This window comes from Oncorhynchus masou, chromosome 16 (genome assembly GCF_036934945.1).
Source record: "Oncorhynchus masou masou isolate Uvic2021 chromosome 16, UVic_Omas_1.1, whole genome shotgun sequence".
NCBI classification, from domain to species: Eukaryota; Metazoa; Chordata; class Actinopteri; order Salmoniformes; family Salmonidae; genus Oncorhynchus; species Oncorhynchus masou.
In genome coordinates, this window is record NC_088227.1 from 19,780,997 (window position 1) to 19,793,751 (window position 12,755).

General features: G+C 43.6%; 1 protein-coding gene across 2 annotated transcripts in view; it reads right to left on the reverse strand.

Annotated features, from left to right (window-relative positions):
• The window catches only part of itpkb (inositol-trisphosphate 3-kinase B), a 47,731-nt gene that overhangs the window by 3,989 nt on the left and 30,987 nt on the right, over positions 1-12,755 (reverse strand). For both annotated transcript variants that reach the window (XM_064991060.1, XM_064991059.1), the window contains exons 3-7: positions 6,946-7,045; positions 6,341-6,554; positions 4,950-5,154; positions 1,994-2,095; positions 1,025-1,096 (exon numbers count right to left, since the gene is read on the reverse strand). In XM_064991060.1, coding sequence (XP_064847132.1) covers positions 1,025-1,096; positions 1,994-2,095; positions 4,950-5,154; positions 6,341-6,554; positions 6,946-7,045 — 693 coding nt within the window. The remainder of the gene's footprint in view (positions 1-1,024; positions 1,097-1,993; positions 2,096-4,949; positions 5,155-6,340; positions 6,555-6,945; positions 7,046-12,755) is intronic.

The window sequence follows — 12,755 nt, forward strand, 5'->3', positions numbered from 1 at the left end:
TCAAGGGCCTGTGTCTCAACATTTCCTCTGAAACGCCACAGCACCAAGAAGGGGGGCTATCTGCAACAACAGCCATCATCACACACTGTAAGCAAGCTAATGCCAGTGACACCTAGGCCTAGATGATTGACATCGGGAAGTGTGTCTACCTATTTGGCCTCCCTTGTGGCGCAGCAGTCTAAGGCACAACATCTCAGTGCTAGAGGCGTCACTACAGACCCTGGTTTGATTCCAGGATGTATCACAACTGGCCGTGATTGGGAGTCCAATAGGATGGTGCACAATTGGCCCAGCGTCGTTAGGGTTTGGTCGGTGTCGGCCATCATTGTAAATAAGAATTTGTTCTTAACTGACTTTCCTAGTTAAATAAATATCATCTGATCAGAGTGAAATGATGATGTAATAGTCAGCTATGCTATTGAAACAAACTTGTTTTAACTTAATTGCAGCTGAAATCTGCATCTTTACTAAGAAGCAGCGGAAATGCCCCATTCTTTGTCACTAACAGTTAGAGACACATAGGACTGATCCAACTCAAAAGTAGCCTCCTACCAGTATTCAAGTCTCCATGCCCGGTGCCAATGGCCACTGCATGCAAGTCAGACGAGTGAGCTCTTGGGGAGGGGGACCTTTTCTGATATTCGAGAGCTTATGAAATTAGCTAGTTTGATTTGCAATTCGTTACATTTAAAATGTAATTAAAAAGTAATACATAAAATGTCTTAAATCCACCGAGCTGCAAGGTCACTTTGTCATTGGGGGGCAAAGGGCATGTACTCAGGCATCAGTTGAGCCCTATCAGTTCACGTGCCTGAGCCTGACTACGCTTCCTGTTTGGAATAACAATGTCCTGTGATTAGTTGGTGTTTGTATAGATGCCATTGTTCATGTATTTCCACTGCCCAGATTGTAGCCTCCTGTATCAGTTGAGTGGTATATGGGCGGATCTCAAATGCGTTCATTTCAGTAAATGTTACAACTGTAGATAAAATACCAGTGGAGGACAAAAATAGATTTTGTTTACCTCGTGGGTCTTGAAGAAGGTTGATATTTCCAGAGTGTTCATGATTTCCTTCAGTCTGTCCAGATAACAGTTCTGAAAACAGACAGGCGAGAACAAAATAGGTATTATTCAATCTACCCAGGGAGATGTGGGAAAGCTTTCATTAATTCAAGGCTCACGGTGAAAGTGTGTTATTTCATGTACAAACTATGATAGAAATACCACAAAATTGAACTGAATTGAAATCTGTATTCATTACACAATGTTCCTCATAAACAGACCATTGTGTGAATTTTGATAACTCCATAATGCAAACCTTATTGGCCAACAGATCAGCTCAGTAGAGAGAGAGAGATAAAGACCACACTTGAGTGACAGTTAAGTACACAACAGTGGGGCCAAGGCCCACCACATAATGACAGAGATAGTGGGTTTGGCTGGGCTTGCCAGCCTTGGCTTGAGCCTAGTGGTGCCAGATAAACACATGACAAACCAATGTGGAATGGAATGGAGGAAATCTTGTTTGAATGGAATGGAGGAAATCTTGTTTGAATGGAATGGAGGAAATCTTTTTTGAATGTTTAGTTTCGGGTTGGATTAAATGCGGAAGACACATTTCAGTTGAATGCATTCCGTTGTACAACTGACTAGGTATCCCCCTTTCTCTTTACTTTCCCTTTCCCTGCCCTGTTTCCAGAACCCTGGCAGGCCCACATCACACACAGCCTCCCCGGCTATGACCTCACTTCCTGGGCCATTAGAGAGGGGGAAGTCCATGGGAGCTCCCTCCAGAGGCCTTTAGACTGTGACGAAATGGGAAGGAGGTCTGTCACAGCGGTAGGGGGCTCTGGCTCACAGACACATAGATGGAGGCACACATGCACACACACACACACACACACACACACACACACACACACACACACACACACACACACACACACACACACACACACTGAAAGACTCACACACACATGCACACACACTCACCAGGATGTTCTGGTTTCCTTTGACAAAGTCAGTGAATGCCTCTGTCACTTGCTCCCTGCTCCTGGTCTTTTTAAAGTCTCTGTTTACCGTCCCGTCTTCCTTCTGCAAAGAGGAAGGGAAAGAAAGAGCTGAGGATGGGGCCTCCAACATTATATTATGTCTGAGACCTCTATCATTCAAGGGGAGGCAAAATAACTTCAAAAGTCAGACCCATAACGTGGAACTTACTACACCATTCTACATACTGTAGGCATTTCTCTACACAGGAAAACCCTGCTGAAAGAGGTGAACAAAACAGGAAAGTGGCCCAATGTTTTGCATCATATTGCTTAGACAGCAGGACACGTCTGCACATACTTAATGTGCACATATTGAAACACAACAACAAAGCTGTGCTTTACTGTCTCAGTAGATACACTACATGACCATGGACACCTGCTTGTCAAACATCTCATTCCAAAATCATGGGCTAATATGAAGTTGGTCCCCCCTTTACTGCTATGACAGCCTCCACTCTTCTGGGATGGCTTTCCACTAGACGTTGGAACATCGCTGCAGGGACTTGATTTCACTCAGCCACAAGAGCATTAGTGAGGTCGGGCACTGATGTTGGGCGATTAGGCCTGGCTCGCAGTCGGCGTTCCAATTCATCTCAAAGGTGTTCAATGGGGTTGAGGTCAGGGATCTGTGCAGGGCAGTCAAGTTCTTCCACACCGATCTCGACAAACCATTTCTGCATGGGGGCATTGTCATGCTGAAACAGGAAAGAGCCTTCCCCAAACTGTTGCCACAAAGTGGGAAGCACAGAATCGTCTAGAATGTCATTGTATGCTGTAGTGTTAAGATTTCCATTCACTGGAACTAAGGGGCCCGAACCATGAAAAACAGCCCCAGACCAGTATCATCCTCCACCAAACTTTACAGTTGGCACTATGCATTCGGGTAGGTAGTGTTCTCCTGGCATCCGCCAAGCTCAGATTTGTCCGTTGGACTGCCAGATGGTGAAGCGTGATTCATCACTCCAGAAAAAACGTTCCTGCTCCAGAGTCCCATGGCGGCGAGCTTTGCACCACTCCAGCTGATGCTTGGTCAGGTCATCTTAGGCTTGTGCAAGGTCATCTTAGGCTTGTGTGTGGCAGCTCCACTATGGAAACCCATTTCATTAAGCTCCCGACAAACAGTTATTGTGCTACTTCCAGGGACAGTTTGGAACTTGGTAGTGAGTGTTGCAACAGAGGACAGACGATTTTTACATGCTACACGCTTCAGCACTCAGTGGTCTCATTCTGTGAGCTTGTGTGGCCTACCACTTCGCGGCTGAGACTTTGTTGCTCCTAGGCGTTTCCACTTCACAATAACAGCACTTACAGTTGACCGGGGCAGCCCTAGCAGGGCAGAAATTTGACAAACTGACTTGTTGGAGAGGTGGCATCCCATGACGGTGCCACGTTGAAAGTCACTGAGCTCTTCAGTACAGGGCATTCTACTGCCAATGTTTGTCAATAAAGGTTGCATGGCTGTGTGCTCTATTTTATACACCTGTCATCAACGGGTGTGGCTGAAATAGCCGAATCCACTAATTTATATATATATAAATAAATAAATAATGTAGGAGGTTGTCTCAACTAGCTTAAGATGAATGTCTTAAGATGAATGCACTTACTGTAACTGTGGATAAGAGTGTCTGTCCAACATTAATATGCAAGCAGACAATAATATGGGCATTAGGCTGGGACCCAACAGACACAATAGCAGCTGTGTGCACTCAAAAAAACTCAGAGAGCCTTTTGATTCCACACACAGTCTCCGAGGGCAACCCCTGATGTCATGACAACAGAGAGAGCCAGAGGAGCCCCGCGGGCCGAGGCCATTTATGGACATGGTTGGAGTGGAAAACTCCGGACAGCCCTGCCGCTGCTCCCTACACTGCCGGTCCAGTCTGAACTATTCATCCAGCACATCTGTCTGTAGCCCTCCAGAGTCAAACCACAGGCCCTCATTAGAGGAGACAAGTTCTGGAAGACAGTTTACGGCCCAAACATGGCCAGGATGTCTCCCTCTTGGCTTTAGGAGGAATTAGACTACCCTCATGTAATCTAATTGCCTAGGAAGGATATGCTGCAGATATTCTCTTTTTTGTTGTTGTTGCTCCCAGCTTTTTACAAATCAGACTATTAGTATGCTTAGCTTTACTGAGGCAGAATCACACGATCAGACCATCTGTCTGTATGTCTGCTGCACTGAAGCTATTCATGTCAGCTTGGAGGAGACTGATGGTGTGTGGGACTGAATGGGATGCTTCAGCAACTGATGTTACTGTCAATAGAAGTGTCACAAGCAGGCCCTATGTGTGACAAAAACACTCAACACAGCCTATACACACTGAGACTAAAGAGAAGGGATCCCCTCCTGTTGGCCCTGGCAACCCTCAGTATGAGGAATGCTATTAAGGGGCGACTGCAGGTTGTCTGTACGCAAACCAAGCAGGACCATCATGGTCAGCCCTTACAAGCAGAATTACACACTCGATTTCCCATTATAACTTTTTTCCTTATGGGTAGATTTTGAGATCTTTTTTTCACCATTTATAATTTTGACTAGTAACTACAGAATGTACAGACTGGCATATGCAGGATTTTGTCATCTTCCCTATAGTGTTTAATTTTCTCAACAATTGACTGTTAAGTGAGTTTTCGAGAGTATGATGGCAGGTAGCCTAGCGGTTAAGAGCATGGGGCAGGTAACTGAAAGGTCGCTGGTTTGAATACCATAGTGACAAGGTGAAAATCTGTCGATATGCCCTTGACCAAGGCACTTAATCCTAATTGCTCCTATAAATTGCTTTGGATAAGCGCGTCTGCTAAATGACTGAAATGTAAACGTTACAATGCATCACGTTACTGTATATCACGATGCATTGTAGTGTCCATTCACACAGCAGTTCAGCTGTCCTCACCTTGATGCCCTCGATGCGGAAGCCTAGTGTAGCGGTGGAGCTGATGGTCTCTCTCCACTTCATGTAGCGGGGCTTGGTGACCGCCTGCTGCTCCTGCTCCTCTGGTGTGGGCGCCAGGGGGTCAACCTCCACCATCTTCTGGTACATGTCCTTCCTTAAACTGGGCTTTTTACGGGCCTTGGCCAGCTCCTCTTCCAGGTATGTCCTTTGGTAGACAGAGAAGCAAGAGATTACTCACTCATTCCTATCTGTTTGGTACTAACTTGTTGAATGGGATTTTATGGTTTTATGGTGTTACCAGTCCAGCAACAAAATAAAAGTCCTTTTATGGGACAATATAAAGGATATTTGTACTCTTTACATCTTGGAATACAAACATTGTCCAATACAATAACGATAATTCTTGTTTGACAAAGTTGTGATAGTGTTGTCGTGGCTATAGTGAGTGATCATATCCCAGGAGCCAACATGTGAATGAAGAAGAGCAACTGTTTTATTTCACATAATATACTTTAGAAGGCAGGAGGGGTTCCCTTTTCCTCAGTTCAACCCTGAATAAGGGCCTCTGTTTTCTCAACCTTTCCTTTGCAGATTCAAATTCTGATTCGTGTTGCAGCAGCCAGCTACCTCAATAACAGGCCAGGCTTTAGCCTGTTAGAGCTGCACCACATTGTTGTGTTTGGACAGGCCAGTTTATAATTTGCTAATATCCTGGCCATCTGGTTATCTCTAACTCTGTCCATCTCTGCAGTGCAGCGCCCTTCCAGAGAATGTTCACATGAGCACACAAAGCTGTGCTAGAGAGGAAAAGAGAGGAGAGGGAGAGAGCAACACAGCTATTAATTTCAGCAATATAGGATACTGTATCAAAACAGGCCTGACCTGTTAGCATACAGTTTAAAGTGGCTCGGAAGACACTCCAATACTTCACTGGTCACTAATAACATTACAAAGTGGCTAAGGATAGAACAATTATAACCCATATATGGTATACATCTGATGCAAACTTAACAAGGGAGAGTTTGACAACTGTAACACATATGTGGAGTTCAGCAGTCAAATAATTAACCCAAAGGAATGGAATTGGATTCACAACACTTTCCCAACAGGCTGATTTAAGCCATGGTGTGAGAGAGGGGCCAGCTGGCTGTCTGCTAGCTACAGGACGATCTCTTCACTGTAGGGGAGGGTGATGGTCATTCCTCGGTGCTAGGCCTAATGGATGTCTGCCTGACTAAATATTGGACCTTACCCTAACCTGTCAAACCGGAACAAAGAGATCTGAGAGTTACCATGCCGTTTAACTGAGATTAGATCTGTGCCTAATTGCAACTTCAACGCAGAGATGCACCTGCCTATGAAAGTGTGTCATTTCAGTGTCCGACACTCACCTGACGCCCATCTTGCAGTCCATGACGCAGGGCAGGTCGAACTCAGAGAGCAGGTCGTCCATCTGGTTGTACTTCTCCCCGTCCTTCTCCACGTCTCCGTGGTAGGCCGGTACGTAGGGCCGCAGCACGTCATTCATCAGCCAGTCTAGGCAGCGCTGCTCACAGTCACAGTGCTTCTTCAGGATCCGCCCGTTAGCCCCCGCCTTGAAACTGCCTGAGAGGAACCGTCACATGCAATAAAAACATTTAGACAAACTACAGTAGAGGTTGTAGGCCTGGTTTACATTGCTTGGTCCTGTTGCTAAAGAAAAAGTCTTATCTGATTCTGAGTGAAATATTCAATTACAGGTAGCCTAGTTAAAGTAAATACTAATATTATGAAACTCTTAGCTATGCTAGAATTGTATTACTGAGCCTTTGAATATATGATGTACAAGTTTATCCCCGAAGCTTAGCATGAGACTATATTTGAATTCCAAACACAATAGTCACTGTAGCGTATCAAATCCAGCCGGGAGAAAGAGAGCGGAACACAAAACACACATTCCATCCATAGCCTTATCCCAGAATCCCCACATTCCAGAAGCAGCGTTGTCAAGGCCTACCTGCATGACCCGCCAGCTGGATCCAAGGGTACTTCTTCTTGAAGGACATGACGAACGGAGACCAGTGGACCATGTTCTTGATCTTCTTCCATGACTTGTGCTGTATGGATGGTAAAACAGAGGACGCTTTGAGTAAACCTACACTGTGTTGTGTTCCTTGCACAGTACTCAGTCTGTTTTCATAGCAAACACTGTAGTATTACAAGAGAAAAAAAAACAGAATAGTGCTCTGTTGTGCATGGATGTCATTGTTCATTTATTATCTATTCAGAATCCAACCCACCACACTTTCACATTTGACTCCTTTTCCTGTCAATCACTAATGTATTTGAGTGTATTATATTTGCAGTTTATGGTTAAAACAGAGATTTTTCTTTCAAGAGATGGTCACAGTCAGGCGCACATCTTAACTAATATTAGCATACACCACATAATTATTACAGACCACAGGAATAATAGAGACCAAGGGCGAAAATAAGGTGTAGATATGGGGAGGTGAGAAGGGCAAACAGTAGAAGGGGTGTCCGGGGATTACCCAGAATTTGTTTTGACATTTTAAAACGCATTTCCTGCAATTCTACACAGTTTGACATGACTTATGACGCCTCTCTTGATGGGTATATGGAGGGTTATTTAAAAAAAAAACAGTATAAGTGGAAGGATAAGTCATCACCATCATTAATGAAAGTATTTCAAGACAAATATTAAGATACAAAATACTGAGTTATTATAATGATGCACACATGCATATTTATTTAAATCAAGACATAAAAGATGAAGACTGAGTTTTATAATAATGATGCACATGAATATTTCCATAAAAAAGTTCCTGCAATTCTAGAGTTTGACAATAAAATGTATTTAATATTGAATATCCCTTTAATAAGTTAAGTATCTAAAAGCCACCTTTAAACTATTGTCTTAAATGACAGCTGTTTGACTGAATATCACAACTCTAAATATACAGGAAGGTATATTTTCTCAGTCCCCCAAGTGAATGTCTTCCACCTGTAAACTATGAAAACTACAAAATGTACAGTTGAAGTCGGAAGTTGACATACACCTTAGCCAAATACATTTAAACTCTGTTTTTCACAATTCCTGACATTTAATCCTAGTAAAAATTCCCTGTCTTAGGTCAGTTAGGATCACTTTATTCTAAGAATGTGAAATGTCAGAATAATAGTAGGGAGAATGATTTATTTCAGCTTTAATTTCTTTCATCACATTCCCAGTGGGTCAGAAGTTTACATATACTCAATTCGTATTTGGTAGCATTGCCTTTAAATTGTTTAACTTGGGTCAAACGGGTAGCCTTCCACAACCATCCCACAATAAGTTGGGTAAATTTTGGCCCATTCCTCCTGACAGAGCTGGTGTAACTGAGTCAGGTTTGTAGGCCTCCTTGCTCGCACACACTTTTTCAGTTCTGCCCACAAATGTTCTATAGGATTGAGGTCAGGACTTTGTGATGGCCATTTTGCCACAACTATGGAAGTATGCTTGGGGTCATTATCCATTTGGAAGACCCAAGTTCTATTTTTGTTTCATCAGACCAGAGGATATTTCTCCAAAAAGTACAATCTTTGTACCCATGTGCAGTTGCAAACCGTAGTCTGGCTTTTTTATGGCGGTTTTGGGGCAGTGGCTTCTTCCTTGCTGAGCGGCCTTTCAGGATATGTTGATATAGGACTCGTTTTACTGTAGATACTTTTGTACCCGTTTCCAGCATCTTCACCAGGTCCTTTGCTGTTGTTCTGGGATTGATTTGCACGTTTTGCACCAAAGTACGTTCATCTCTAGGAGACAGAACGCGTCTCCTTCCTGAGCGGTATGACCGCTGCATGGTCCCTTGGTGTTTATACTTGCATACTATTGTTTGTAAAGATGAACGTGGTACCTACAGGCGTTTGGAAAATGCTCCCAAGGATGAACCAGACTTGTGGAGGTCTACAATTTTTTTTCTGAGGTCTTGGCTGATTTCTTTTGATTTTCCCATGATATCAAGCAAAAAAGCACTGAGTTTGAAGGTAGGCCTTGAAATACATCCATAGGTACACCTCCAATTGACTCAAATTGCGTCAATTAGCCTATCAGAAGCTTCTAAAGCCATGACATCATTTTCTGAAATTTTCCAAGCTGTTTAAAGGCACTGACATACTTAGTGTATGTAAACTTCTGACCCACTGGAATTGTGATACAGGGAATTATAAGTGAAATAATCTGTCTGTAAACAATTGTTGGAAAAATTACTTGTGTCATGCACAAAGTAGATGTCCTAACCGACTTGCCAAAACTATAGTTTGTTAACAAGAAATTTGTGGAGTGGTTGAAAAACTAGTTTTAATGACTTCAACCTAAGTGTATGTAAACTTCTGACTTCAACTATATGCTCAATTTAGGAGATGATATCCTATGTACATATTATGGTCATTATGGCATTGGGACACCTCAGGGTTCAGTGTGGTCTGAGCTGAACTGGGGGCTGAATGAATGCCTGTTAGTGAGAGAAAGAGAGAGTCAGGGAGAGTCTCCATTGAATCTGTAAATTAGTCCAGGAGTAATATTTCACTTACTGCTACTGAAGCTTGAGGGTATATGTAACTGGTTCCAGGCTGTGCTCTAAAGGGGACTGACATACACATCTGACTGCATGGCAAGTGCTGCTTTGGGTGAGGCTTAGCAGCACACTGAAATCAGGGACGATTCTAGGATCATTTGAAGGCAGATAGAGGGACATTGGGTAGTGAAAAGTGTCTGTATACAAAACAATTGGTGAGTCCTGGCTTTTATGAATATTCCAGCCATGAATAGTCTTTGTACCATGTGGCATTAAAAGCCATCTTCCTGTTACTTTGTCCTTGCCGTGTTCTGGGGAACACCTACCACCACGGGGCTCCCCAACCCAAAAACCAACAACAACATGTCACGCCCTGACCTTAGAGATCCTTTTTATGTCTCTATTTTGGTTTGGTCAGGGTGTGAGTTGGGGTGGGTATGCTATGTTCTATGTTGTGTAGTTCTATGTTTTGGCTGGGTAGGGTTCTCAATCAGGAACAGCTGTCTATCGTTGTCTCTGACCATACTTAGGCTGCCCTTTTTCCCACCTGTGTGTGTGGGTAGTTGACTTTGTTTAGGGCACATAGCCTTTAGCTTCACGGTTTGTTTTTCTAGTGTTTATTGTTTTGTTCTGTGTTATTTTCCAAATAAAGAGAACATGTACGCTCACAACACTGCACCTTGGTCCTCCGCCTTCAACAGCCGTGACACAACAAAACATTTTGGGAGGAAACCCGCTAACTTCCCCATTTCAACACATTTTGCCATGGACAGAGAGAAAAATGTGCAGATTTGTAATGCTATTTTATACATTTTGCCATGAGACTGTTAGCTTTAAAACGGCAAAATGTTCTAACTTCCTGCAATTCAACACATTGCCATGGGGCAGAAAGAAAAATGTGCTGTTTTATAGCTCATCTCCTGCTATTCTTCACATTTTGCCATGAAGATGAGAGAAAATGTTGCAGTTTTCCATTGCTTATGACGTGCTTATATGCTATCTGGTGTTGGTAAAAGACAACCTGTGTCGCATGCCTTGTTTATAAAGGACTCTAAGGTCATAGCATGGTTAAAAATGTACAGAGAAGAGGTTTAAGGAGTCTACTGCTGCTGTTGCCAAATCATTAGGATGGTCTCAATCTTACTAAGTGCAAAGGGTCGGCGCCAAGGCATTATGAGCCCCACGTATAACAGTTAACGGCAGAGTGTGTTTTTCAGGATGAGTTCCAGCCTAGTCGCTGTGCTCTGCCGATGGGTAACATGATGTTATTCCCCCCTCACTGGACGTCCCTGAGAGAGCTCTCTTTAATTTTCCGTTTTGGCATGGCCAGTGCATTCTTCACTCCGCTAGCTGATCTCCACCTCGGATGGATGTGGGGTTTCCCTTAGCCACCAACCGACAACAGCACTCTGGTCTCTCTCGGCCCAAGGCCAGGGAAGCCTTTACCCCCCCCCTCCCCCAAGCACCAGAGCCAGCAGAGTGCTCGCCAAGACACATTTTGAGCTAACACACATCATTCAGGGTGCTCTCCCACACTGAGCCAGGGTGCACTTTGAACTCAGTGACTCACACACACACACACACACACATACAAAAGCAAGGACGAACGCACAAACAACAGCCGTTCTGGCAAACACAGTGAGATGTTTAAGAGCAGCCCTTAAGAGTTAAGATCATTAAAATGCACTTCAGCACTTGAATAATTGCTGGGAAATCTTGATCCACATAATTAAGAGATATTTGGTTTATTTTCTCTCAGCTGACTGGCTATACTTGCCATGTTTAAATCCTCTCGTTTGACTTTGAAAAAACAATGACAAAGCAACTTCCCATCCATGGAACAATGTATATCTAGATGTGATGACAAGGTATATGACTATCTTTGAACAGTGCACGTGCACCCAGCTGGAAATATCTGTTTTCAGTAAGTAGATTAAGTTACATTAAGAAGTTTATAAAAGGCACTGGAGTTTTTTCCATCACTTGAGCTGTGCTCCAATGGTGGGGGGATCCACTCATACTGCTCTTCACAATAGATGTAAGAGAATATCAGGGAGGCTAGCGGTTGGTTCACACACATATGCACATGAGTGCGTGACAACACAAATGCTCTCAAGTTCTCTTTCTCTCTCTCACACACTCACTCACACACACACACTTTTTCACGTGGTGGAAACTGACCGAACCAGGGGTCAGCTGCGTAGCGGTGGCGCTCAGGGAGAGGCAGAGCCAGACCATCAGATAACAGCAGCACCAGGGACAGGACTGAGTGTGAGCTTTCCCTTTAGGCCTGTTTATGTGTTTCTATGCTACCCACGATCATAAAAGCAAAACAACCACACCCTCACATGACAAACATTAGAGATACAGCCCAATCACACGCCAACAGCCTACAAGAATACATACATCAATGACACAATTAGATGACCACATGCTTTAATGCTTTAGACGTTACTCTGTCTAAAAAAAAGTAAGCAGTGCATGTATTATTATGTAGCAATAGCATCACAGCCATTTCCCCAGAGGATACCACACACCAGATATACCCTTGTATCAACTATCAACTGCACTCATAAATGCAGTATAATCTAAATGACATTTTATTTGTCACATGCTTCGTAAATAACAGGTGTAGACTAACAGTGAAATACTTACTTACGGGCCCTTCCCAACAAAAAATTATAGAAAATAATAACACAAGGAATAAATACACAATGAGTAACGATAACTTGGCTATATGCACGGGGCACCAGTACTGAGTCGATGTGCAGGGGTATGAGATAATTGAGGTAGATATGTACATATAGGTAAGTGACTAGGCAACAGAATACATAATAAGCAGTAGCAGCGTATGTGATGAATAGTCTATGACTTTGGTGGCTGGATTTTTTGACAATTTTAAGGGACTTCCTCTGACACCGCCTGGTATAGAGGTCCTGGATGGCAGGGAGCTCGGTGATGTACTGGGCCATATGCACTACCCACTGTAGAGCCTTGCAGTCGGATGCCAAGCAGTTGCCATACCAAGCGGTGTTTTAGCCAGTAAAGATGCTCTCAATGGTGCAGCTGTAGAAACCATTTTTATAAAAATAATTATAGACCTTATAATAATGTCTCATCGCTGCAACTCCGCAACGAGCTCTGGAGAGGCAAAGGTCGAGTTATGCGTCCTTCCCAACATGACCCGGCAAACCGCGCTCCTTAACACCCACCAGCTTAAACCGTAGGCCAGTGGCACCAATGTGTCTAA